This window comes from Phalacrocorax aristotelis, chromosome 6 (assembly GCF_949628215.1).
Source record: "Phalacrocorax aristotelis chromosome 6, bGulAri2.1, whole genome shotgun sequence".
Taxonomy (NCBI): domain Eukaryota; kingdom Metazoa; phylum Chordata; class Aves; order Suliformes; family Phalacrocoracidae; genus Phalacrocorax; species Phalacrocorax aristotelis.
The window spans coordinates 811,736-839,280 of NC_134281.1; the positions used below are offsets into that span (position 1 = coordinate 811,736).

General features: G+C 39.8%; 1 protein-coding gene across 4 annotated transcripts in view; it reads right to left on the minus strand.

Moving 5' to 3' along the window:
* Window positions 1-387: 387 nt before the first annotated feature.
* IFT122 (intraflagellar transport 122) overlaps window positions 388-27,545 on the minus strand; it is a 33,727-nt gene continuing 6,569 nt past the window's right edge. For 3 of the 4 annotated variants that reach the window (XM_075095558.1, XM_075095560.1, XM_075095559.1), the window contains 22 exons: window positions 26,783-26,858; window positions 26,041-26,232; window positions 25,164-25,302; window positions 24,313-24,515; window positions 23,699-23,836; window positions 22,778-22,942; window positions 21,730-21,927; window positions 20,018-20,158; window positions 17,871-17,924; window positions 15,457-15,618; window positions 12,344-12,510; window positions 11,289-11,460; window positions 10,059-10,161; window positions 8,381-8,521; window positions 7,276-7,373; window positions 6,250-6,350; window positions 4,895-5,060; window positions 3,804-3,915; window positions 3,225-3,353; window positions 2,277-2,353; window positions 1,531-1,695; window positions 388-831 (listed from right to left, as the gene is read on the minus strand). In XM_075095558.1, coding sequence (XP_074951659.1) covers window positions 742-831; window positions 1,531-1,695; window positions 2,277-2,353; window positions 3,225-3,353; window positions 3,804-3,915; window positions 4,895-5,060; window positions 6,250-6,350; window positions 7,276-7,373; window positions 8,381-8,521; window positions 10,059-10,161; window positions 11,289-11,460; window positions 12,344-12,510; window positions 15,457-15,618; window positions 17,871-17,924; window positions 20,018-20,158; window positions 21,730-21,927; window positions 22,778-22,942; window positions 23,699-23,836; window positions 24,313-24,515; window positions 25,164-25,302; window positions 26,041-26,232; window positions 26,783-26,858 — 2,989 coding nt within the window. In that variant the 3' untranslated portion in view covers window positions 388-741. The remainder of the gene's footprint in view (window positions 832-1,530; window positions 1,696-2,276; window positions 2,354-3,224; window positions 3,354-3,803; window positions 3,916-4,894; window positions 5,061-6,249; window positions 6,351-7,275; window positions 7,374-8,380; window positions 8,522-10,058; window positions 10,162-11,288; window positions 11,461-12,343; window positions 12,511-15,456; window positions 15,619-17,870; window positions 17,925-20,017; window positions 20,159-21,729; window positions 21,928-22,777; window positions 22,943-23,698; window positions 23,837-24,312; window positions 24,516-25,163; window positions 25,303-26,040; window positions 26,233-26,782; window positions 26,859-27,545) is intronic. The other variant, XR_012660971.1, reaches the window with a different exon arrangement.

The window sequence follows — 27,545 nt, forward strand, 5'->3', positions numbered from 1 at the left end:
CAAATATATTCAGTTTAACCCACCAGGTCAGTGGTATTTCATTCACTGGTAGTACACAGGCTTCTATTACTAGGATTACATATGCAGCAGTGGGCTGCTGCGGTACTTATGTCTGGGTGCCTTGGTTAGTGTGAAAACCATACTTCCATGCACAACCTGACATTTTGCATTTTAACAAGGGTGAATTCTACTAAAAGCTTCGACCCCTCTCCACTCAGTGTGGATGTGAGACGGTCCTTGATGCCAAGATTGGTGTAACTCTTTTAAGATCCCACTTTCAGAGCACCAAACTCTAATGCTGTTCTTGCCTTAATAGAATAGAAGGAAAAAGAAAAAACCCCACAAACTCAGAAGCAGCAGCATTATAGCAAATTCCAAGACAAAGAGTAGTGAAAAATAGTCCCATTTATTTGGAGATCTGTCAATAACAGGTACACATTAAGAAGCAAACCAAGCCCTAGCACAAGTTGGAATAAAAACAACGATTACTTGAAGGCTGAACTTGACCCTAGAAACATTCCTGTAAAAATCTGTGGCACTTCAGCTGCTTGCCTGGGAAACGTAGAGGGCATTCACAAACAATTTAAAAAAAAATAGTTGCATTTCTTCAACTCAGTTCCACTCTTATGTACAAAATAGAACAAGATGACTTAACTAAGTTGTTAGGAAAACTCTACGAATCTAAGTGTTTTGCCAAGCCAATAGAGAATTCTGTCAGTTGAGGTATAAGGTTGTTTTTCTTCATTGGTTTGACTCATCTATTCTCCTTCGACAGAACGGACAACAATTATGCTGGAGTACGAGAAGCTCATAGTCTTCTGTGTGAAACATCTGTTAATTAGGAACAGATTTAGGGACAAGTTAGCCTGTGACTAGCTCAAAGAAAATGCAAACTGAGCTCAACGGCTTCTCCATGGCACAGACATTCTGAAGCTACCATTACAAGAGAATCGTTCCTCTTACTTCCAATTGCCTCAGCGTGCTGTAACCTGAGGCAGAGCAGCAAACATTTCACAGACCGCTGCCAATGTTGCCAAAAAGGCACAAACCAATTAATTAGTTTTGCAGAAGGAAGGACAAAAGTTACAGTTTCTGTGTAAGCAAACCTGACCGAATCCCAGTATTTCCAAAAGCCATGCCTGAGAGAGGGAAGCAGAGGGAGAGGGACTGAACCACAAGCTGAGTTACTGACTGATCTTCCCTGCTGGACCAGGCTGAAAGGCAGAGGGGCAGAGCACAAGGAAATAAATACAAATCGGCATTTGTTGCTCAGCCAAGGTTTGCTTGAGGCTCTGACTTGCTGTCAGTGCAACTTCTCAAATTCAGCTACCTCAAAGTTTCAGAAGGCAGCTGCTCCTCTGTGCATCGCACAGATTTTTTGTTTTCACTGCTTTCTCTGTCTCTACACCATTCAGGAATTTGTTGAATACATTTTAAAGTATGAGGCTTGAATGATTAGAATTGTTTCGGGTGCAGGGTTCCCAGTAGGGTTTGTTTGTTTGTTTTTTAAGCTCTCCATGAAAACACTACCTGAAAACATGACGGACACATGGTAATGGAGGCATCTGGTAGCAGGGAGCGGTAGTACTGCCACCGCAATGGCTTCGGCCAGCGTTTGATCAGGACGTCCCTCCGGCTCATTGACTGGAGAACAGCACGATTCACAATCACTGGAACAAATTCTGAGCCTCCTTGCTGCAGGAGAGCAGGTTTAGAAAGAATTACTGTTACCAACTGCAAAGCCCTCTGAGGATTAATAAGATCTTGTAGGAAGCAAAGTAAAATTCAGTAGAAAAAGCTAATATAGCATTGGCCTGAGTCTAGTCCCACCAAACTCAGTCAGTTTTATCAGTACCTTCAGTGACAGCAGCATCTCTAACTTGGTTTCAGTGAGCTTCCATTATTCATTTTAACACAATTCCTTGTAAATAACACCCATGCCCACAGCTTTTATTAAAAACTCACAGTAACGACTCTTTTATAGGTTTACTGCCTAGACAGAAATACCCTGGGGGGCAGGTCCATGGTATCATTTTATTATGATAAAACCAAATTCCAGGTATGTTTACTTTAAGATCTTTGTTGTTTTGTGTGAGGTTTTTGTTTGTTTGTTTTTGGCGGGTTTTGTTGGGTTTAAAAAAAAAAAAGGAAAATAAAAAAGAGAGGCATTAACTGGTAAATCCCTTTCTGTCTCAGGTTCCATCCCTCTCTTCCAGTCCCCTGCTTTGTAACTCTCTTGTGGTAGTCTTTGTGACACATTCACACCAGGCTCTTACCTCAAAGCTCAGTTTTGCTGTAAAGGGATCATCATCTTCAATATCTGCATTGTCATCAAGCCTCAAACTCTGTGCATCTAGACGCATTAAGGATGAAACAGAGTTCCTACAAAACCAGCTGTCCTCACAGTGGCTAGCACTCACAGAACAAATATGAACGCATACCAGCAGGACTGGTGGTATCCTTGCTGCTCCAGAGGGCCGAAGTACTCCCAAACTGCCACACTGCCTAGATTATTATAGAAGGTACTAGAGAAGGGCTTGCTGTGATTCACAGTGACTGGGGAAATTTACCATTGCAGCTGCTGTACAATGGCAAAACTGACCACAACCAAGCATGACATCAGCTCTGCCTTTCCCTCTCTGCCCCCTTCTGACAGATGACAAAAAGCAAATGAAGGAACCTGTGTAAATTACATTTTTAGCAGGTTTGGTCAGAGATTGTGCTTTCTTATGCATTACGTGGCACCTAATATTATATGGTCCCCCCAGCAACTCGGAGCTCTGGATGCCAAAGCATTATGAAACAGTTTCCAACAGGAATGGTTGTGATGAACGGCAACACTGGCTTCCCTTGGCTAAGAGAAGGCAGGCTCTGACGCATGCTGTTATTGGAAGCAAATAACACAGTTCAGATTCTCCCCATTCTTTACAGAAAGCAGCTAAAACAGAATAGGTGAAGTGTGGTATTCCATTGTTAAAAAGAAATATTTTACAGGATTAGAAGCAAATTTTCCTGATGAAAAAGCTTTATGAAAATATTAGGTTTAGTTAGTTAAAACATCACTTTGGTTGTTATACTAACTTGAAAAGGAAACACGATGCAATTGTACTCACACCAGTCATAGGACAAAAAGAAAATTTTAAACCTAAGGGGGGAACATTTAAAATTGTTGCTTTTTTCCCCCTAAGAAAAGGGCTGGAATCCAATTTTAATAGAAAGGATACGGTCACTCATCATCTCTTGCCATTTACTCTCTCTTTTATTCAACCTTGGAGCTTCAAGATCAATGAGAGCTACAGCTTCTTCATCTGTGATGCCATCTTCCAAGTAGAACTCAACCAGATGCAGTACTTCTACAGGGTGTGAAAAGCAAGGAGCGTTTGACCTGCAAGAACTCAGAAAATGCCTCCTACAAGACCCCGTGCCCCTTCAGAAATGATCACCCTCTGGCTTCTAGGACAGTGGTGTTCTGCCCACGTGTTCTCATGAAGCAAGTAAATAAAATAAAATAAAAACAAACCCAAGCCTCCTCAGCTTCTCAAAGGACTGCACCTGTGTTTATGAAACACTTTATACAATCCATGCCTCACAATAACACAACGCTTTACGACTACTATCTTGCCATGAAACCCAGCTATCCCCGGGACAAGAAGCAGCCGCTTGGTCAAATCAAACAACAGTAAAAGGAAAGATTTTTTTGTCCAAATAACATTGCAGAGAGAACAAATTATGTACTAACTTACTCTATTCAGTTAACATTTATCTACTTGAAAAGCACAACCAAATGTGATGTTCCAACGCACCATAGGAAGAAGCAGAGAAGACGAAAGGTTGTCTGCAGTTAACACAGACGTTCCCCAGGTTATTTAGCAGAGGGTTGTTGGTAGAGCACCTGTAACACAAGGGCACAAGCTCCTGCAAGAACACATACAGAGCACGGTAATCGTAAACAGATCAGCACATCCTGAACTCTTTGTTTTCAATTAAATATGGGCTCCTTGGGTTTAGACCACTGATATTACATCACTGCTAATCTGGAGAAATACTGCTGTGAAATCAGATCCTTTGACATCTGAAAATGCTTTCTCTTTTTAATAAAACAGCAAGTTTTCACATTAAAAATAGCCATCTTCACCATTCTAACAATAAAATTCTCACCTTGTCTTTGCAGTAACAGAAGCAGAATTCTGCATAAAGTACAGAGTGACAAAAGAAGTCGAAGAGAAGGTTACCAAAGCAAAGTTTTTTTGCTCTAAGGTTTGGCCAAATTCAAGTTCTCCAATTAATTCATCTCTCCTTTTCAAGAGCACAGTTATTTTAGGCAGTTCTTAAGATTGTATTTCTATTATTACAGGTGGCCAGGTGCATGTTCACTTGCACAATGCAATTTATTTTTAGTGAGTACTCCATAAGACATAGCTTTATAGAGCACTGCAGAAAGTCAGGCTTCAGTTAAAGAAGAAAAGGTGTTAAAATAAGACTTAAGGAAGGAAGGTCATTCAAGGGATAGGAGGAGGAGGGAAGGAGTGCTAGGAGTGGAACAAATGCAAGTGACCTCCAGCTGGAGAGAGAGAGAAAGACTGCGGAGTAATTGCATGTGGATCGGAGAGAAAAAGGCTTGAAAGAACTAATAGGCAGAGAGGAAGGTAGATGCAAGACAGGAGAGGGAGGACGGAATCTGCCCATAAAGAAAGGACTGATTTTAATTTGTTCTCGGGAGCAAAGGGAAGTCTGACCTGAAGAATGACAATATAAGAACTGTGTTTACAGCAGAAATGCAATTATATCACAGAGCTATGCATAATGTATTTCAGATTTTTTTGTGCATACAGCAACTCAGATTCTTGGATTAGGCCACATATTAGTGATTGACATGAAAGACATCACAGCTTACTTCACTGTCATGGAATGGCTTGGATCGGATTGTCAGGCTGCCCAGCTCAATTGATTTCTGGAACCTCGCTGGGATCTGCAGTCCCTGTAACTTGTCATAGGCATGACGAGCCAGTTTATATGCACCAAGAGCTTTACTCTGTTTTGCCAGGGCAAATAATGTATTGCTACGATTTAATTAAGGAATAAAAATACAAACAGCATTTAGGAAAAAACTGCAGTACTCTTTCTAATCAGAGAAGTTGTGCAATGAAGCATATCCTACACCGCTACCTCAAACAGGGTTTAACAAGAGAAATCTATTTGCATAACTCCATTTAAAAACAGTGTGAAAGAACTATCAAAGTGTCTGTGGGCAATTATTAGCAAGGTAAGGAACTGACCCTACATAAACATTACCTTGGTTAAATATCCTGACTCCATTTACAAAATTTCAGTAATTTTAGGGTGAATGGATTTTCCCAAAAACACCCTACCTCCCCCGCCACCCCCCAAAAAAAAAGATCTTAACCCACCAGCAACCCACGGACACCAACTACATACACATGACCTTACTGGAAATAAAGCATATGCTCTGCATCGTTGACCAAGAGTTGTCTTTCCTTTCATCAGTGTATAACAGTAACAGCTGTTTAGAAAGTCACCGATCACAAGGCACGTTATGAAAGACTTTATGAAAGATTATACATTTATAAGTGAGGAAGTTGCAAAAAGGAAAGCTACCATCCCATCCGAAGCCATCAATGAAGTGAAAACAAGAAAATTAAGCCTCCCTGTGGCACCCAGTAACCCTTCTTGCTTTCTCTTACAGATAGCTGCCTTTCCACAGGGTTCGCACAGGGTGCTTATGAAGTACTCTCCAAAGACGCAGTACGTTCTAACAAAGCTGTGCAAATGTTAGCCTGACAGACACTACACAGCTACACCAGCCTCATGCGAAGCAAAAGCTCCTGGTTTTTTTTTACCCCTGCTCCTGTCTCAGCTCAGCCTCCTTACAACAACACTGTCAAGATTCAGAGCCAACATCCTGTTGCAGTGACTGATATCCTAGAACCTACTTCTCTGACAAAGGTGATGCACCAGACTGGGTGGGTGGTTTTCAGAATTACATGTTAGTTGATTTGTACAGCTCTCCAAAACTATTAAAAAAAAAGGTAGCACAGTTAAAACACACAACGGTTTGAAGATGCTGATTGTTTCCTTAGGGACAAAAGTCAGTTCCCATTAACTATAACCAACAGCTGAAACTGAAGATACCCTATACAGGAGATCTCTGCACTGCGGATCAACATCAATTATTCCTTTCATGTATCTCACCAGATAAGTTCTAGATTTTATACTGTATTGGAAGGATACACTTTTGAGATCCCCAAAGGAGTTTCCTTTGTTAAGCTGTGAAGCAGAAACCTGGAGATATTGAAGAGTGTTTCAGGCAAGTGGAAACTGAACGGCTCCTCCTGCAGTATTAAAAATACAGACACATATTTCTAAGCTGGAAAATCAACAACTCTTATCACTAAGCATCACAGCACTAGGCATCTCAAGTACTGTGTTTCTTTCATACAGTTGCAAAAAGAAGAGGTGCTGACAGAATATAGCGAGTGGATTTTGCATGTCTTTATCACCAAAGCTCATGCCTGCTACACGCAGAAAGAGAGAGAGAGAGAATATCTATGTAGCTAAAACAGAATCTTTAACAGGCTATTTAAAAATGAGGCAGCCTGGCCAGCAGTAGTGTAGAGTTTCCACCCCATAAGGTCTGAAGCATTCTGACCAGCAAAGATCTCCATAGCACAGAGTCTTCTTTTGGGCAAGGGCACGAATCAAGGGTTCTCAGATGTTTTACAAAAGGTATTTTCATCAACGGTGGCAGCAACATTACTCTAATTGCTGGAAGTAGCAGGAGCTCCTCACTCATGACTGCTTATCATTTTGGAGTAGTTTACACACATCAGTACTGATACACGTAGCACACTGGGAATCCCTAAGCTAGGTTCAGTCTTGTTTTCCCGTGATTAAAGGAAAAGCCGACCGTAGCCTGTGCAGGACCAGAGGTTCAGGTCGCTGTGGAACCAAACCAATATAGCTAGCAAAAAAGGGCTGGGGGTGGGAAGTCAGTCATCATCATATTTTCTACCCACACTGAGACAAGCACAGACTGCACTGCAGTTTTTAGGAACTATGACAACAGAAGTTCTTGCACAGTACAGCAGAAGGCTGTATAATAAAGTTAAAGAAATAAAGTCATTATACAGTATCACTAATCTACACTCAATATTTAATTGCCTGAAAAGTCATTAATTATTCCTAGTTATTTCTGGACTCCCTAAGGAAAAATGCCCAGGAAGCATAAATACACAACTTCTGAAGTGAATATCTTACAGTGTATCTTTGAATAGAGTGATAGACATGGTAAACTTCTGCCAAATGCTGGAAGTGATGAAACTTCTGCAACATTTCAGTCTTCTGTTGTTCATTCTCTGCGGGAGGCAAAGGCATTAGTGTAAGTCTCCAAGACAAGTCTATGAGACTCAGCTGGAAGAAAACAGCATATTATGATTTTAGTGCCAGCACTTCCCGAAGAGGTATGTCCCAGTCCAAGTGTGTCCCATCTACCTGTGCAAACCACATGTTATACAGACTCGCCATTTTCCTGAGCAAATTTATGGTCTAAAATAAGCATGGTGAAACAAAACAGTTAAGGCAATGGCTTTAACACAGCCAGAAGCTATACCTTAATTAAAGGTAGAAAATAGTAGGCGTGCATCACTGGAAGCCTCATCCATAACTTCAGAGTTTACAAGTAAAATGAGCTTTGAATGATTTATTTCATAAATATTAAATACACTGCTAGGCCAATTGGAAAAGTTTGCACCTCAATAAAATACCTGAGGGGGTAACAGGTCAGCACTATTGTGCATCAACTGAACTAAAACCAAAAGGCAGTATTGTCAGTCTTTTGTATTCATTATTACTAAATTACACCTATTAACTACTGGCTCCACCTCTCTCCCAGTGAAATGCATTCAGAAGACAAGATGACAGCTACAATCAATCAGTTTTAGCTCTGTTGACAGAAATAATTTGTAAAGTACCTCTGCAACCTATGTTCAAATACTAGACATAGCTTACACTCCAATATCATCTTATTTATTAGTATTTTAACCCTCCAATCACGTCCCTAGTTAAAGGGCGCTGTGGGAAGGTACATGAGGATACGTGGCCCCAGGAGACACGATTTTGATTCTAGGCAGATTTCAAGAGGAGGCCTATGCATGCTGCTGTTGCCGTTTTGCTTATTTGTTTTAAATAAGCACATGGGAAAACCAGGGGGACTACAAAAATAGCACAAGCCAGTTATGCACAGCATTAAAAAAACAAACACAAAGCCACACAACAGTGAAATGGTTGCAGCAACGCTATCACAATTCAGTAGTTGTTTGTCTACATGCAGAAGAAGGTAACAAACATCCTTTCCATTACTCACCTTGGGCTATATCTAAACACTGCATGGAAAGCATCCAATAATAATAGGCTGCATCGTTAAATCGGCTTTCAACCACAGCATTGTGTGTTAGCTGCTCCAGCACTCTTACAGCTTCACTCTGCCTGCCAGCCTTGTGAAATGCTACAAAGGAGGCCAAAACAAAGAGGATTTTACAGTGCGATTATATCAATTAACTGAAATTAATGTTTTTAAATTAAGAGCAGCCTATTCAGCCAATATCAATAGCGGCACTAATGGAACATAAGAAGCATCTGTAGGTATTTTGTGGCTTTTGCACTGTCTCAGCAGCTCTTGAGCTCATAGACTTTGTACAACACTGGATGCTTTTTTTTAAATACAGAAAAGAGCAAAAACGCTATGATGATTAGATCTCTATACAAATAATGGCAATCTAAACACTGCAAATCACAGCCTCATTCAACACGACAATAAATTAATGTTTGAAGATAGTGCTCTGGTTTGTAATGCTGAGTATTTTGAAAGAGTACAGAATTTACTATATCCTTCTGTTATTTAACAGCATTTATTTATCTGATGCTCAGAAGCCAGTATAAAGTAAGGTCCTGAATTCTCACTTGGTAAACATGAATTTGGCAAACACAGTCTTCACATTGGGTAATTGGGATGGGAGGGAAACCAACCCCAAAAAACCTAACCCCACAGCACATTGCCTCCTGACTTGAGCCAGCTCAGGTGTAACTGAATCCTCACACTGCTACCTGATGACCTCCAGCTCACCCAGTTCTGGGGCACTGACATTTGCCAAGCCACAGCAGCGGAGCTTCGTGGCACAAACTGGAAACACCACACCTATATTCAGAGAGTTCTGTGTGCGAGCTACCAAACTGCCCTAGCACCAGGTGCTCAAAGGTTTGGCGCCGAGACGCACAAGCTACTTTTGTGTGGAGACAGATCATGCCTGGCATGTTGACTAGCTTGGCCCTTATAAGCAAATGCAGTTATACACTGAGATCTGAGCTGGCTCTGGAAACAGCAGATGCAACAGTCACACGGAGCTGCACCTGAGAAAAGTAACTGTTCTAAAAACCTGCTGGCTCCACATGGAGCTTGCCTCTACATCTCCTTGTCCCTGGAACAGTTTATGAATTAAATTTTAAGCTTGTCCACATGATGGAAAGTTGACAGTTCTCTTTAAAGGTGATTTTATAAGCCTAACAAAATACATGAAATTTCTTAAAGAAACAGGAAAATTTTACTTGTACAAACCCACCATTACCTAAATATAAGGAAAAACTATGCTTTTTACTCGGGTTTATAAGGTGGATTCTGTGATACTGTGGATACTGTGAATTATACTGTGATAAAAATATTAATAAAGACAGTTCAGATTATATGCTACATGCTGTTGCCGTGTGCCACACTTGGATACAGAATGTGATGGAATATCTGGACCTGTATTTAGATGCCATCATTTTTGGTAGACCCATCACATTTTCATCAAATAAGGAGACCTCCAGCTACTTCAAGAACAGTATGAAAACTCAGATTCTATTTCGGTTTGAATCCCACTGATAAGAAACCCTGCAGGGCAGAGACCACATATTCTGTATTGGAAAATATGCATGAAAAATAGAAAATACTGGAAAAGTATGGAGTAAATTTTGAGTGACCAGTGATCTGTCACCGGCATTCTTACCTTTTTGGGCTTCTTCAAATCTATCATTCTCTGCCAGCCACTGAGCATAAGGGACATAGACATCATCTTTGAATTCAGGGTGCTTTTCACTCAAAGCAAATGCCTGAGGTAAATAAAAAAATTCATTTTTAGAATTCTGCATGGTTTAAACGGTTAAAGGGTTTAGAATATTCCATGGGACCAATCCTTTAGCTCTATGTAAATTCACAATAAAATACATACACAGAGAGTGTAATCCATATTTTCTCCAGTATGAAACTAATGTATTTTAAGACAAAATGCAATCAACAACAAAAGAGAAGAAACTAAGCATAGTAACAGCCTGGTTGTTGAAACAGGGAAACTTGAAAGTGATTATGCAGGAAATTTAGTAGATTTCACATCAAGAGCCAAAAAATATTTTTATTTTTACTAAATATATCTTCTAAAGAAATTGAAGTAACACTACAAATGCAGCTTAGATTCACTTTCTAAACTTGCTAACTAGTCAATATAGGACTAAGTCTACAATCTTCCAGAGCACCCATATAATTGGGGGAGGGAGGTCGTCAACTGCAGCAGCACTTTGAAAACATTTCCTGAAGAAACTACACCTGTCAAAAACTTAATGTGAAGGAACAAGACCAAATTAATGGTGCTCCCAGCTGTGAAGCAGGTGGTACTGGCAGATCCATGATTTTATGGAAAAACACAGTGAAGTCAGAACTTTACCTAATCAGAAGCATAAATCCAGTTATAGAGTGGGGTCCACACTAACACAGCTCACATTCATCAGATCTAAATTATGTGCACAGTGTTCTCGCTCAAGTGTGTCCAAATCATAAATAATAGAGTTCAAAACAGATCTTCCCATGATATAATAACTATTTATTCTTTCTGATGGACCAGAAGCATCCCATGGATTACCATAGGAAGTGGGCAACTACTCATCAGGCAAAAAAAGTGCTCAGAAGTGAGAGCATGAAATATTCAGCCAGGAAACTTAAACAAACAAACAAAAAAAAAAAACCCATACCACTCCAAACCAAACCACAAAACCCCAAAACTACCACCAGGCAAACACTGAGCATACAAAATTAACTTAAATACTCTGAATCACATGCTGCAGAAGCCCCCCTCCCTGCCTCCCCCTTCACTGCAGTGGTGGTGGGGGGAGCCAGGTATTTGTCTCTCTTTCTTGAAACCGGTAAGAAGCAATGTTTTAAACACAGGCATCAAGAGCACACTTACTTCTTCCCAGCGATGAGTCTCCACATGGAGATGGACCAATGCTTTCAGGTCACCGACCTTCATGTAGGTTTCTGCTGCATAGCCAGGGTTATCAAGTTTCTTAAAATAGAAGGCACATTTTGACAAAGGCTCACGCTCAGCTTTATCCAGTTTTCGAGCAATTTCAATTAACCTAGACCCAACAAAAAGAAGCCAGATGTTTCAGGTTCTGCCTAGTTTTGCTTTTTGTTTGATTATTGTAACAACTTCATCTTTAATCAGTTATTATTTAATAAATATCATAATAGTAGTACCATGCAATACTGTTTAAAGAGTTTTCAGTAAACATTCCAAATTCTTTTTTTTCCCTTTTACAAGCTGGAAACCTGTTCCTTCAATCTTTACTCCTGTGTGCAACTCCCTATCTCAGACTCCGCACAGCCATGAATATGGAGGGAGGGAGTAGGTCCTATGTGACTGAGTGACATGGGACACTCTTCCTCAACCCTGACCTAAACAAAAGACTCCCGAACAAACATTACCCCCTTTGCCACACAGCAAAACTGAGGGAAGGCAGAGTGACCTGTCCAAGATCTTATGGCAACTCCACAAACAACCCAAAGTGTCACCTATCACAAATCAAGGAGAATTTGACCAGTGGCAGGAGTAGCCCCAGAATTTCTAGGGATTCTGTGCTCCAGTTGTCTTCTCTACCCACTACATGATTACCCTTAACAGCTTAAAACAACAGAAGTAGGCTATCACATATAAGCACTGCTGTGATGATTACCCTGAAAAGCTTAAGGCATGCATATCTTAGAAGACAGTTTCATACTACAGATGAACCCATTCATTCTCTTTACTGTTGTAATCCATTTGTTCTCGTAACATATTTATGTCCCTACCCCCTAAACATATGTAACTTTAAAAATATTTTTAATTGTAGATGTGCTTCAAATACTCAATCTGATATAAAGGCACAACAAATTTTGTCTTATTTTAAAACTATTCAGAATTCATAACAACTGATTTAAGTTTTCATTATATATTATTTCTAAGATGGAACTAAAACCTACATGTCAACCCAGCCATGGTCCCCGCTGATCTCTATGGCCTTCATGTGCTCGCCTGCAGAGAGGTACATCTCCACTGCTGCTTTTGGTTCATTGATATTCTTGGCCCAATCTGCTTGTTTTTTTATGAGCATCTTTGTGTCTTTGGGGTCCCCAGATCCCAGAAAATCCTGAAACAGTGCAACACAAAAGTTTGCGTTACCTTCTAGTCACAAACGTTGTTATAGTCCAAATTCTGAAATACATAAAGGCTTTTTAAATTACTCGCGTTATGCCTCTCAAGAAAAGAAATACTGCATATGGAGCAACGTGAACTGATCCAGCAGTCAGCAACTAATCATCAAGATCCAACATTTGGTAGGAAACAAGTCTCCCATTTAGACAGTTTTCAATTTAAAAAAAAAATAAGTGTGAGATTCTGGGAGGGCCAGAAGAAGGACGATACAGATGCCTCAGAGGTAACAAATATGTCCCCACTTTACTTCTTGGAAAACCTGCGCTCCGTTGAGCCTGTTTAAGTGGATACAAATTATGATTTCTGCAGGTTTTTCAGGAACATGCCTTTCCAAAACAAAGCAGTACTAATCTCAAAAACTGTAATAGATCAATTGCAAAAGTTTCAGATTTTCTTTTGCAAGCCAAGAAGGCAGGGTTTCATTCTCAAAGATGACCCAGCCCCACCCCGTGCTTAGCTAACGATAGTATAGCCACTTAATCATACGTTAGCATCAGGATGCCCAGCCACAAATCAATTAAAGGCTGAAATTTTGTTTTCTGCAAAGACACTTGATAATTATATTGCAATATATCAAAGAAGTTCTTTTATAAGGATGGAATGACAGCTGCTCAAAAGTGAGAGTGACTCTGAACTACTGGTTGGACTTCTGCAAGGAATCAAACACCAAGCTGCGATGATGACCCATTTGGAAATATTTCTAATGGTTTGTTCAGCTTCTTCTGCCAATACCAAAGCCCTGGCACCATACGGTTCACATCTGTTGACATCGTATGCCAAGGGGGAAAAAAAGTATGTCAACAGCAGAAGATCGATTAAGGGCAATTTTGTCTGCTAACAGAACAGGCTACTGTCTGTTGAAACAGCTTCTACCAAACGCAAAATTAGAACAGAGGAGAAATGGAAAAGTGAGAAGAGTGGAAAATTACCTTATCGCCTGTGTTTCTGGTAAATTCCGATTGAGGTTTAAAAACCAAACCAAAACAATGAACAGGCAAAAAACCCCCACAAAAAAGCACCCACACAACAGATCTGTTCCACTACCACAATTCACCAGTTTCCCTGATGCAGCTAGCTGACAGGTACAGAACCATACCCCATCTCTACGTCAGCTCTCAGATCAGCTCTATGTAGGGTTTTGCTCTAGCATTATCTGCTGCAACACAGCCCTGATTCAAGTGAATAACTATAAAGATGTCATTATAATCTTTGAATATGAAAAAGTGAAGCAAAAGAATCCATTTGAACAATATCTTTGACACAACTTGTCTTCCATCTTAGGTCACCAAAACAAGCCCAAAATAAAAAGCTCAGCTTCTTACAGTATAAAGAGTTTTTTGTGAGTTCTCAGTGATCTGTGAGATATATATATCTGGTATATAATATCTGGTACTGCGATAACAAGCCTATGACCAGATAACAAAGGACTTCCTGACCTCTGCCTCCAGTCTGGGCTCTCTAGTCAGAGCTAATCAAAGTCAAGCACAAGCAATTAGATTCTGTAAGGGTCCCTTTGTGTAATTCTGGCAGCATTAAAAAAACAACAACAAAAAAACAACAACAAAAACCAACCCAACACAAAACCACCCACACACCCCCATATATTTTTCCTTGGACAAAAAACTGCCAAACAAGGGGTTTTACATATCCTTCCATGTATTGTGCACTCCCTGCACAAGAAGCTTCCTTCATATGCTACGAAGCACCTTTATTTCCTCTGCATGGAGTTACTCTCAAGGATAGGAGACACAAGACCTTATGCTCTCTGCTAGTTAAATATAGACATGACTACGGCCAAGAATTAAAAGATTCTTATGAAGACTTATGGGAAAATTTTCATCTATGAATTACATTTATGTTCAAGAGGAGCCAAAACACTGAGGCTAACAGACTCATCAGCCAAAAATAGTGGAAGTCAGGCTTACATCAGCAAAGCCCCGAAGTATTTATATTAAGCTCTTGGAAGAAAAAGGTCTCTCTGTAGCACAGTTTGTGGAATCTGTGCTAAAACAGTTTATATGCATGTCATGGTAAGTCTTTGTCCTGTATTGGGCAGATGAGTGGCGAATGAGACTGAACAGTGCATGCATTCTCAGGGATTTTGATAAGAAAACACCACAGAAGGCTTAAAAGCCAAGTAATGCTTTCTTATCACCATATAGAAACATCACTGTTAAAAACCATATTCAATTTATTTCTACATGGAATCAGAGTTAAAAAAAAAATATCAGACACAGTGAATCTTGGGAAGAAAATTCTCTAGTAAACAAAAACATACCAGGTTAGTACATTATATACTTTATAAAATACATTAATGTAGAAGTAACATACCTATTTAAGTTCAAAGTCTGAAAAATAATGTTTTTATTATAATACAGAAGTGAATTAAATGCATGGTGCACTCGCCTCCACTTTGCATGTGTACTACCTTATCAGCTTTGGAAGACAAACGAAATAAAAAGGGACTCTTGAGCAAGACAAGGGGGAGGAAAAAGTTGTAAAATTGAGATTTTTAGTTTTTAAAAAAAGGAAAATTACTATGAATATTACAGTATAATCACAACAGAAGAGTCACCTTTGGTGATGTCCAACAAAAAAATCCACTGAAAAGCCTGAATTCCATGAACACATTTGAGACTATACAAAACACAAGCTGCTACCTCCGTAGCAGGCTGAAGAAAAAGGCTGCCACTACATCTAGACACAGAGGACAGCCATTTTTCCCCTTATCAGCCAAACAAACTTCCCCAATTAACCAAGAAAATAAAGTTGGAGTTCAAAGCCCACATTTCATCCAATCCTTTTGTAGGGTCATTCCTTGAAAACAGTTATAGGTACATTAACATTTCTGCATTTGAATATTCAGTTGCAAACTATTTACCTTTGCATAGTCAAACATGCGTAAATCAGAGTACATATCAAGAGCGAGGTTTTCATGTCCACTCTTTTTGTACAACTTTGCTGCCTCATGGAATTTTCCCTGGTAGGCATAGACATCTGCTAGGAACAGTTCATTATTGTTTTCTCCATGCTTCTTCCGCTCCTGGGGAAAAAACCCAAAGAGAGATGCAGAAAATATTCTAGATGATCAGGACCTAGGTGAGAAATAGCCATTGACGAATTAGATTTTCAGGCTTAGATTTTAACTGTTACTAAAAACCTGTAACAAGATATGATAATTATGCCTCTCCTACATTTCGGGTGAATTTTAAATTAAAGGCTTAAATCCCTTCTTAATTAAAATTAGGAAGAGCAAAATTAAATGTCACTATACAAACCAAAGTGATGAAAAATCACTTCTCTTGATTTCACACAGGAAAATGAACACACGCTATCATTATGCTATGCTATTTTAAAAAAAGCATCTGATGGTTCCTTATTTGCTCCTGTAGAAACTCACTAGCATATAATTTGGCTAAATTAACAATATGTGCGGTGGGATGACAAACATGGAAATAATTGCTAGCAACAAGCAGATTCAGGAAGTACGTTAACCTGCGTCTGAACAGAAAAGAGAGTCACCACCACTGTCCCCACGAGCAAGAGCTCATGATTTCAGGTAGGCAGCAGTTGCTTCCAGAGCACCTGCACACCCTCCCCTGCTAACTGGAACTGCTCACTCTGTGTGGGAAGGGCGCAGAGGGCAGAGCGTGTGCAGTGCCCCAGAGCAACCCTTCACGTGGATCAGGCCCACAGAGCTACGCCGACTTCAAGAGACCAATGCCATCCATACACACGCGTACCCATGTGCATGCGCATGCATGCGTTTTAACGTGTATGTTTATATTTATCTTACATCTTGGAAACATATTACTACCCTGCTTTGGATAAAAATTATTACTGCTATTAGCCCACCTCAGATGGAAATGATTAGGAGTGAACTGAATTTAAAGATGACTGCACAGAAGGGGGAAAAGCATTCCACGAGCACACAAATTCAGTTCGCTACCGCCAAAGGAGGCAGCCATCGCTCCTTCTGGTCACACTTATTGACTAGGCTGATACTGGACTGGTGTGGAACGTTCCCTTTAAAAACTTGTTAAAAGAATAATCAGAGGAATTGTTACACCATTTTTTAAAGACTTCACGGAATCTTGCCAGATATAGAGATCTGGCAGTTATGTTTCCTGCTGTCATCAATTAGAAAACAAATGTGTCATTACTGAGAGAAAACCATCATATTAATGGCACATGTGTGCTTAGTTACAACCGTACAAGCCTTAAAAGGAATCCAGCACACCACAAGCAAGAGTAAGCAGCGATGTAGAACTCTCACTTCAGAAGCAGCATTTTCAAGAAGTCTGAAAGTAAGTTCATGCCTATTTACAAAGGCAATCTTTCTCACTGAACAGAATATAACATGACAGTTCCAGAATACCCTCACAATAGACACAGATCTGGAGAAGCATGCGTGGAAGAGGAAGGTTAGTAGTGGCCAGAGAAGGCTCTCATCCACCTATCTACTCTTTAAAGGAGAAAAAAAAGGGAGTATGCGTGTCCTAATGCAGAACTTTGCCCCACGTTAGACACCCAGAAAAGTTAACTGCAACCAGCCGCCGTTTGACAGAACCAGGACAGCTCTGTGGAAATGGAAGGCAAGGAACGTATTCTTTGAGAGAAGGAGTAAATCTAATTAGCGTGAGAAAGAGGAATCCCCTTTATGCCATCTCAACACAGATCTTTAAACTAAGCATTATCATGCAGTCTTTGTGGAAGGACAGGGTGATACCATGTCTTTTAATGTGCTCATGACAGACAGTTATTGTCTAGTGAAATTCTATCACGAAGTGTGAAGAGAGTAAGAACTAGTGATTAGAGCACAGTATGGAAGCAAGGAATCCCAAATTCTATTTCCAGTTGCCACAGACTTGTCATGAGACGTTGAGTTTGTCATGTTATTTCTCTGGGCCTGTTTCTGGATCTGCAAAGAGGAGATAATAGTAATACCTACCTCCAGGGGGTAAGGAAAGGCTTAATTAACTCATGTTTATGAATTATTCTGTACTAGGCTCTGTTAGCACGGTAGTATTCTACCAATTATTAATTGAATATTGAACATTTTCCAGTTTTCCTGAAAATAGTTTCATAAGTTCTCGTTGTCCCACATCCTCATTTTTTTTCCCGCAAAGTTTCAGTCCTGTGACTAGAACTTAAGTCATCTCTGCTAATCAGGATTTTTCACTCTAAACATATGTCCAACTGTCAGAAGTACTATCTGCACAAAAGTCCCTCCAAAATAGAAAGTACTGATTTTGGTATAGTACTAAGTGTAAGATATCTCTAATATTCTCTTACCTCTATGCTGCTGATCAATTCTAAATATCTAAGGTCTCGTACCCTCGTAAATGCCTATTGAAAAGAAAAAAAAAAAAAAAAGGCACAAAAATAATTAACTTGAAAAGCCAGAAAAATCAACAGAGTATCGTTACGCATAAATCAAGCTGTCTCCATGCAAACCGGACAGGCAGAAATACACTGAGGTGTATGTAGTCCTTAACCTGATGGGCTCTGACCACAACTGGGCCCCTGAGGCGTTACGGTAAATAAGACAAGGGTACGATCCAAAGAGCTTATCACTGAAAATAAACAGCAAAGGCAGGCACTCGCAGGTGTACGTATGTCAGTCGCTCAAGAAATACAAAATGCCATTTAAAATACTACATACTTTTATTCTCGGTATTTTATAGCTTTTCCATTTTGATGTGAGGCATGAGGCAGACAAGGAAATTTAAGGAAACTATTACAAGGTAGAACATAAAATCGATCGTGTTGCCAAAGCATACGGTATATGCTTATAGTTTTTATACCATTCTGAAAATTCAGTATTAAAGTAGCTCAGGGAGAGGAAAGGAAGTAAAAAGATGATAACAGTACTGCAAGACAGCGTAATATCTTTTGCAAATGGAAATAAATGTGCAGCCCAAAGTCTCAAGTGGCAAAGTCACGTGCAAGTTACCGCAGCTTAGCACTTATTCTTGACATGCATCAAAAAATAGGAATTTAACTCTTTGGACCACACGTTCAAGACTTCTAACCAAACTAATGCTTAAGAGGGCGCAGAATACTCTGCTTACACCAGATCAGACTAGGAACTATGAGAGCCTTTAATGTCAAGAAGCTGCTTTTGTTCAAATTAATCCGCTCTAATTCTAAGAGGGCACTACTTTAAAATTCCAAGGAGGCACTGGAAACTTCTTTTTAAGAATACCCATTTGCATAAAGCCATCTATGAAACTGGAATTATTCTGATGCCTCCACTTAAGAAAAAGAAGAAAAATAAAGCATTTCATTTCCTTTTTAAAAAAATGTGTTATTAAAAGATGCCTATCATTACAGGCCATTCCCTGCGTATTTTTAGAATGTTTTGTCTTTCATACAATATTCACAACATTGAACTCAGTTCACCCTCTCTTATTTGAGAAAAGGTGGTGAAAGAAAATAGGGAAGATTTTATGCCGGAGGAAAAAAAAAAACCCAACTCTGTTCTTCAGTATATGCCCATTTATAAACCACTCCAAAACCCGAGGCATTCCAGATAGAAAATGACTAAAATGACGACATCCCATCACCACTGCCTCCAAAGAACAGTGTGTAAATAACAAAGAATATGAAGCCTCCACATTTGAATTGAGGTTATATTAAATACTTCGGGGAAAAAAGTTTATAGCATTGCAGAAGGGGAGGGGAAATCAGCTAAGGCATTCTTTGCTGCCACCTGCTGGTCACAGCAGCACCACTGAACAACTCTCCAGTTCCATTTCTCTCGAATTCATTAATGCATTTTTCCAGCAGAAGAAAGAAACCATTTTCTTTGCATTTAACTCGAGTATAGGACATGGCATTTGTATAGAGATAAATTCGATTTCAGTTTAAAACCTCATCTCAATATACTGAGTATCAAGAGAAGCCTGAGGAGGGATCTCATCAATGCCTATAAATATCTGAAGGGTGGGTGTCAGGAGGATGGGGCTGGGCTCTTTTCAGCGGTGCCCAACGCCAGGCCAAGGGGCAACGGCCACAAGCTGGAACACGGGAAGTTCCACCTGAACATGAGGACAAACCCCTTCCCTGTGCGGGTGCCAGAGCAGGGGCACAGGCTGCCCAGAGAGGCTGTGGGGTCCCTTCCCTGGAGACATTCACACCCACCTGGACGCGGTCCTGTGCCCCTGCTCTGGGTGTGCCTGCTCAAGCAGGGGGTGGGATGGGATGAGCTCCAGAGGGCCCTTCCAACCCCTGCCAGTCTGGGATTCTGTATATAACAAACCAACATTTTCTTTGGTATGTGGAATAACATATACACACTAAAGACAAGCAAGATAGTAACCCAGGAACACCACTCTATTCCGACCATAAAACATACATCATACAGACCCTATATATATCTCTTTATATAAAAAAATAAAAAACAAGCTTTCTGCTAAATAAGTAAATATCTGCTTTACCTTTTTAGCAGTTTCAAACTCCAGCCCTTCTAAGGCTTCCATGGCCAGTTCTTTCCAGTCAGTATCAGTTACTCCTAAACACGCAATTTGATAGGCCTCTTTAAACATTTTTCGGTCCAGATATTGATACATGGGTGCAGACTGAGGATTTCCATTGAAAAACATGTATTAGAAAGCATAATACTGAGATATATTGGTGAAATTCTCTACATACACTGGGGGAAAATAAATATATTCCAACCACAGCCATTACAAGCTCCACATAGAATAAATGTATGGGGTTTTTGTATAATAGCAGAACAACATTCTGGGGTGATTAGTATTGTGTCTTTTAGACAAGCTGGGTTAATCATGTTCCAAACTCATCCATCCTGAAATCTTCAGTTCCTTGTATATTAGGAAGTAGTTAAAAATGTGAATTCTTCTGAGCATTGTACATGCTAAATATTATGTACAATGAGCTTTTGGGGTTTTTTAATACTATGGAAGCAGGACAAAGGAGGGGGTAGCACGTTCTCAAAGGCTAAAAGCATGAAAAGTGGCACAACAGCCTGGCGTGAAGCATCCCTGGAAATATTCAGACACAGCAGGAAGAGGTATCATGAGGAAGTAACCCTTATGTGCCAACCCTGATGACAAAGCTGTTTTATCAAGGCTGTAACTATTAAGCCCAAAAGACACGGACCTCAAGGACCTGCACTGAAAGGGAGTTAAAAAGAGAAGCTGTCAACTGCAGACTGACACAGATAGACTAAGGCTCAGGATCTGCAGCTATAGATCGAACCCTTTGGATGAACAGGGGGCACTGCAGCTAGATTATCTTCAGCTCTGGGTTTGCAATCAACCTAAAAATTGTATACTTTTTGGTACGTCCTCCCTCCAAAAGCGTAGCTTTGAAAAAGCTGCCTGTGTGACACTTCACAATAATTTTGTGGCATATTGGTGCCTACAGCATGCCACAGAGCCAGATGAAGAGTGTCCCAGCCCTGGTCAATCTCATGGGTGTCTGCCACATGGGACAACCCAGAGCCTAATTAGGGATCAGCATAATGCCTCAGGGGAACAGGCAGGGGTCTGCAACACAGGTATCCATTAGTTAGGAAAAGCACACGGCACTTCTGCCTTCTTCACTGACTCTCAGTTTCAAATCCTGCCCACACTTGGGTATGTAAGTCAGAAATTTTTTTTCTCCCTTTTCTTTTTCTCATTTTGTTTCTTGGACTGTTTTAGACTCTTTCATTACTTCCCATAGTGCAGAAAATAGCACTTTGTGGAAGGCAATCTCTAAATTTAGGATGTAATGACTACACATACACTATACATTCAGACTAAAATATGCAGCTTAAATATTGCTGAAACACATCTAGATGAAGCAACAATAAGAGTATTTGATGTACTCATAAGAAAACTGAAATTACAATTTGAGAAAAGGTACAGACTTCCTATTTGTGTTTAGATTGCGTGCCATTTGCAAGCAGAAAGGGAGAATTAGAAACAATCAACAACAGCAAAAAGTAAGTTAGCTTAATTAATGCCAAATAAACAAAAATAAAATAGATCATGTTATATATAACTTAAATATCAATGAAGAAAGTGTGAACTGCAATCATTCTGGTACTGGAATACGAGTAAATCTCAGAAAAGCTTCTTCACTTCTTAAACATTGATGTTTATGAAATGTAAAGCAACACTTAATGAGATTAAAGGATTACCTGCGGAACTTCAACAGCTGACATAGAAAAAACGTGAAGACAGAAGATCTTGGAGCCGTTGTAACCCACAACAAAGCCTTGAAGCTTTTGCTGATGGACAGGGAAGTTACTAGCTTTGATATTGAGGTAACCCCCTCCAGAGAAGCAAAGCATATCCTCACACTGTGTATTCCAAGCCACACTATTAGCATTGGGTTCCTAAGGAGCAAAATAACTGATGAGTACAACAGATGCGATCACATCATCTTTCCTAAGAGATATGCATGCTTCAGCTAGAACATCTGACCTATTACAGCCTGGGTGTACACACACACACTTACTGTTTATGTTTGTAATATTCTAAAGCCTAGTATACTCCTAAACAGATTTACAGGGAAATTATTTTACATTTTCATAAACAGCTGTAATTGTCTTTGTTTTGTATTTACTGATGAACTATACTATCAAACTGTAGAACATAATAAAAAATTCCACAGTAATACGCTGTTAGTTAGCTAGCACATTTAACTGATCATCTTTCTGCCCGTAACAAAAAGAAAGTTACAGACCCTATCTTTGTCGTACTTCATACTTTCTATCCAGCATTCTCTTAAAACATTTCATCAGCATTAATGAGCGAACCCTTAGAGTGACTGCTAAACTGTCAATGATGAGAGAATTATCATTATTCATTTTATAGTCTGGGAATACATGATGAAGAAGTTTAGGCTTTAATTCTGTTCGTACTAATGATAAAGCCAAAATGCTCATTAACTCTAATGCTTCAAAGGGAGCCAGAACAGAGCTCTCAATTAAACTGAAAAGGTCACATGTTTAAGTGCTCTTTATTCAGCTGTTGCTCACATACATCTCCTGTCTTCTAATTCCTGGCCTACCATCTCCAAAAGGGTAGTTTCGATAGAGAAATAGATCACAGTTAAACCCTACAAAATGTGATTAATGGCTTAAATGACAGTTATATGAATTCCTGCACAGCAACGCTTTTGGTATGTTCCGTGGTCCAAAGCACTTCCTGACTCCCCCCCCCATTTTTAAAGTGGAATTTTACCTGAAACAACAGCTCTTTGGTATGAATATCATATACTAGGCAGGTATCATTTTCATCAACCACTGCCAGCTTGTTTCGGGATGCACTCATATCCAGACAGCGCACAGCTGTGGACTGCTTCAACAGGACGATCGCGAAGACATTATCGACAAATATCTTCAGAATCTAGACATATTTGAAACCAAAGTCAGTCCATCCATTTTTGTTCCTAAAACTAGAAATAGCATAGCAGGTACAAGCTTCGGTGCTGTTTAAAGCATGTGATTGCAAATTTTTTCAGAGATAAACTGTGCATTAAGATTAAGGAAATGCTTTCAGTTTCAGGTATCTTGAAAAGACTTGTTTCCACAACACCTCTAGGTTGCAAGCCTATACAAATAAATCATATGCTATAAATCCTGGATTTTTCAATGTTCCACTAGTTAATTACATCAATATAATACTACAGGAATATACAGCATAGATACAAAAGACACAAAGGATCTCAACTTCCACTCTATTTCTGTTCTCTGTATCAATTCCTCTGGGCTCCAGATCGGAATTTTCAGCTGCTACCTGGCTTGTGAAAGAGATGGCCATTTCACCTCTAGAACATCCACACCTTCACAAGTGGTCGTCAGGAGAAGTGTACACCCCTCCCCACCCCCCACTAGAGACAAACCCTCTCTCAGTTCACCAAGAACTCCATTTTTGTCAGTTCCTCCTAACTACTTATGGACTTTAGAGGGTTAAACACGTTTGTATGAAATTTACAGCCAGAGAATGTGAAAGATAGAAGTAATTAGTTTTTAATCACAAAAGGAGACTGGCAAATAAAATTCTAGGTTGTAAAAGAGCATGCTGCTCCCAAGGTCTCCCCCTAAGCGCACGGAACAGATTTTATTTGCAGTAAAAAGACACATACCAGACATTATGTGTTACCTGACCATTCTTTAGACCAACTAAGAGGCCTTCTCTTCCTGGAGGTCCTCCAATTACTTTAATATAACGAATAAGAGATTCCATCAGCCATTCTCGTTCTTTAACGCCACTAAATGAGAGGCATTGCAACCTTTTCTCCTAAAGACACAATAACAAGACAAAATACTGCACAGATGTAAAGATAAAATCCCGTGTCTCTGATGTGCTATGTTCTTAGCTACACTAGCATGTGTGCCTACTTTTACATATAAAATCATGAAGCCAAATAGTCAATTTAACAGGATGAATTATTTAAGGTTTTTCCAACCCTGTGAACAAACAAATAAAAACAGAACCCCCCCACCTTTTTCCACTAATTCACCCCCACCCAAAAGTTCCCCTGGACTATCTGCTAATTTATCAAATTCACTACAGTGACTGTTCTACCAAAACAGAGCCACCTGTGGCACGCACAGCTCTTGCTTAGAAGTATGCCAGCGCTGCACGGTACAACAGCACGACACATTGGTACTGTGGGGAAAAACGGTACTAGATTATACAGTACAATTTTTTCCTACCAGCCATCTTAAAGTCTGAATGCACCCCAAGACTACTCTGGATTTTAAGGCACATACCTGGCATAAAATAATGTGATTTGAGCATACAACCAGCAAGTTGCATTCAAATTTTTTTGCTATCTTTTCCTTCACCCGATAATACATATCTGAAGAATCATCCGAGTATAACTCATAAATCAAGATTTTCTCTGGCATCTGGATTGCTAATCTGTTTTTGTAGATGGCAATTTTCTTTACAAGCTCTCTGCCTTTTATTCTAACTAGAGGGAAAAACACAAAAACAACACAGCATAGGCTGACATGAAGATAACGGATACAGAAATCAGGAAACTTACTAATACGTTAACACTGAATCTTTCTAAAGCACCTCTAAAATTAAAACCAGGTTCCTGCTCAGATATGTTTGTTGTTCTGCATCTACGTAATCTACTATCCCCGTGACAATTTATCACCCTCTATTATTTGTCAACAGCACATCCTGGAGCAATACTTTGATTCCTTGCCATAAAAAAGCCAGTGGATGCAAAGAGACAGCACAAACCCGTGAGGCTGCAAGTAAGGTAAAAAAACCCCAAACCTAAATATGATGTACAGTATTTTTATCTCATTTGCAGAGATTAAAACCTTATCCTAAAAGCCTTTGCCCCTCCCAATGCCCTTTCAAATCCCCACATCTTTCCTTAAGCTTGTCAGCACTGATCCTCCAGAATCCAAGTTTGCACTCTCATCCTGCAAATGGTATTCCTCAGTTTTACTGTCAAAGTGACTACAATCTGTCTGGCACATGCAGCATATATTCCAAGTATGCTGGACATATTCTGATGGATATTAATTAAAAAAAAAACACCAAAACCAAAACAAGACAGAGTAAGAGTGAAGCTTTGGCCTGACTGCAAGTATGAAATTACCTTTTTGTTCAGTGATGAGGTGCTGGACGATAACGTCAGTCATGCTGTCTCTGTAAGCATAGCGATCTTTGTAAAGGCCATGAACGGTGCTGAAAATCAGCTGATAAAAGGATATTGTTCCATCTTGGCACCCTACTGCCTGAACACAAGAAGAAAATAATTTTAGTTAGTTGGTACATTTAGGTGAGAATTGGCAAAATGTGTAGTATTTATATGAACATTATGCTCCTCTTCCTGCATAATGTATAGATTGGTACCAATTATAGCCTACTTGTACTTAAACAGTGGTAAAAATGCAACACAAAATGAGGACTGAGCTCATCATAGACCATGGAGACCACCACGCTGGGTCGGGGGGGCTGGTTTTGTTTTGCTTTTTGGATTTTTTTCCTGGGGGGTGGGGGAGGTGCGTGTTTGTTTTAAAACTCCCTCTGTATCTCTTCATATTTGTACAGTAACACAGAGGGCAGCATTTACGGCTAACAGTTGCCTTGTAGGCATTTTGCACAAGGTGTGATGCTAGAAACTCAAACAGATCTGAACATTTTCTTCCAATCACGGAATTACATTTGGTCAACCTACAAGTTATTAGCTGCCATTTTAAATCCTTTTTCCCTCCTCTTTTTTAATCACAATGCAGCAAATGCCTTACCATCTGAAAACAGCAGTTACACTCGTTTACAGCCTCTTACAGCCCAAGTTTTACTTCTGCAGGACATTTTTAATTTTGGTGGTAGTTCTAGGACCTCACTAGACACTGCTTAGGGTCTCCTGCCTCAGTAAGGATCTCTAGACTAAGCAACTGAGTGTGAAATTTATGGCCTTACCTTATATGGCAAATTGTCTGTGAAAATGTCAGAGAAATGTTCCTACTCACGACATAGTTGGAGTCTGGTTTAACTTTGCACGTCCACACCCAACTGCTTTGCTCTCCTATGGCACCAAGACGCACACCATCCTTCGTGAAGAGGGAAACTTGTTTATCTGAACCTCCCAGTACAATATACTCTCCTTTAGTAAAATAGCTAACACAGCAAGGATCAAAATTGAGGATCCTGTCCTTCCCAATCTGCAAGGGAAAATTTAAAAAAAATTCAAAATAAAAAACATTAACAAAAGGATCATTTCACATTTTCCCAAGGCAACAAGTGCCATCACCAATGCCATTCTTCTCACCTCTCCAGCCATGCACAACTTTTAAATACACCAGAGTCACTGGCTATATTAAAGGTTCCTAAAGGCAGGTCCAAGATGCATCGAAGAATCCCTCCAGTCCCAAACCAGTCTACTCAGAATGCAAGCAACTCAGAAAACCCCCTTTAACCAGTCAAAAAAAAAAAGCAAATATGTCCTCTATGGACCAGTAAACTGTATCACAAAAGTCAGCAAAGTTGTAAGGGCTTTAATACAATAATTGTAAGACAGCAGCTGAGTTGCCATGGGAGAAACAAGAGCTGAAAGAAAAGATGGTTAGAAAAAAGTAGACTCATAAAAGGCTGGGAAAACAGAATACATTTAATGTAGCTAATAAAGCACTAGTATACAAACACTTTGAACACGGGACACAAGACAGAATCAGAAATACCCTGCTGCTCTTGAACGCACTTTCTGAAACCTACCTGTTTGCCACTAAGCTGGTAAAAGGAAAGCTTCTGACCCCAGTCTGCCACAGCTAAAACATCATTGCGTTCATCTCTAACAAAAAAGAAAAAAAAATGTAGTAATTCTACAGTGACTATTATTAACAGATTTCTTAGAGCAACAGAACCAAGTAATAGGTTAGCAGAATTTACTTCATATTACTCTTAAAAACCACAAACTGAAAGGATAGCAGATACATCCTGCCATTTAAAACTGAGGACGATCAGTTGGAGACACAAAAGAAAAATCGTTCTCCTTTACAGGAATAACTGCAAAGCTTGATGTGTCACTTCACATACAGCTGCATACGCCGTGGGTTCAGGGAAGCTAATGGTCCCTTAAACAGATGAAGCACCTGGGGCCGGATTCTGGTCTTAGCTACAGTAGTACAAAGCCACCATAACATCAAAGCCAATACAGCTGAGCAAGAGCGGACTACAATCATCAGTGTAAGGCAGGAAAAAAAGAAAAAAATTGTTTGTGTGAGACCAGCAGCAGGCTGAGGAAAGGCTTCAGGTCTCAAATTTGTTTACTTTCATACTCTGACATGATCTGTTCAGCTTGGAGCAAAACATGAGAGTCACCTTCTCCACAGCTTCTTCTAGGAAGAAGGGAGATGGTAATCTGAACATTCTTCTGGAAATAATGCCTCTAGCCATAAACTGAATAAAAATGAAACAGACAAAAAACCTAATTAAAAGCTAACTGTTTAGTAAGCACCCTCCCTTTGCTCAATGCCTG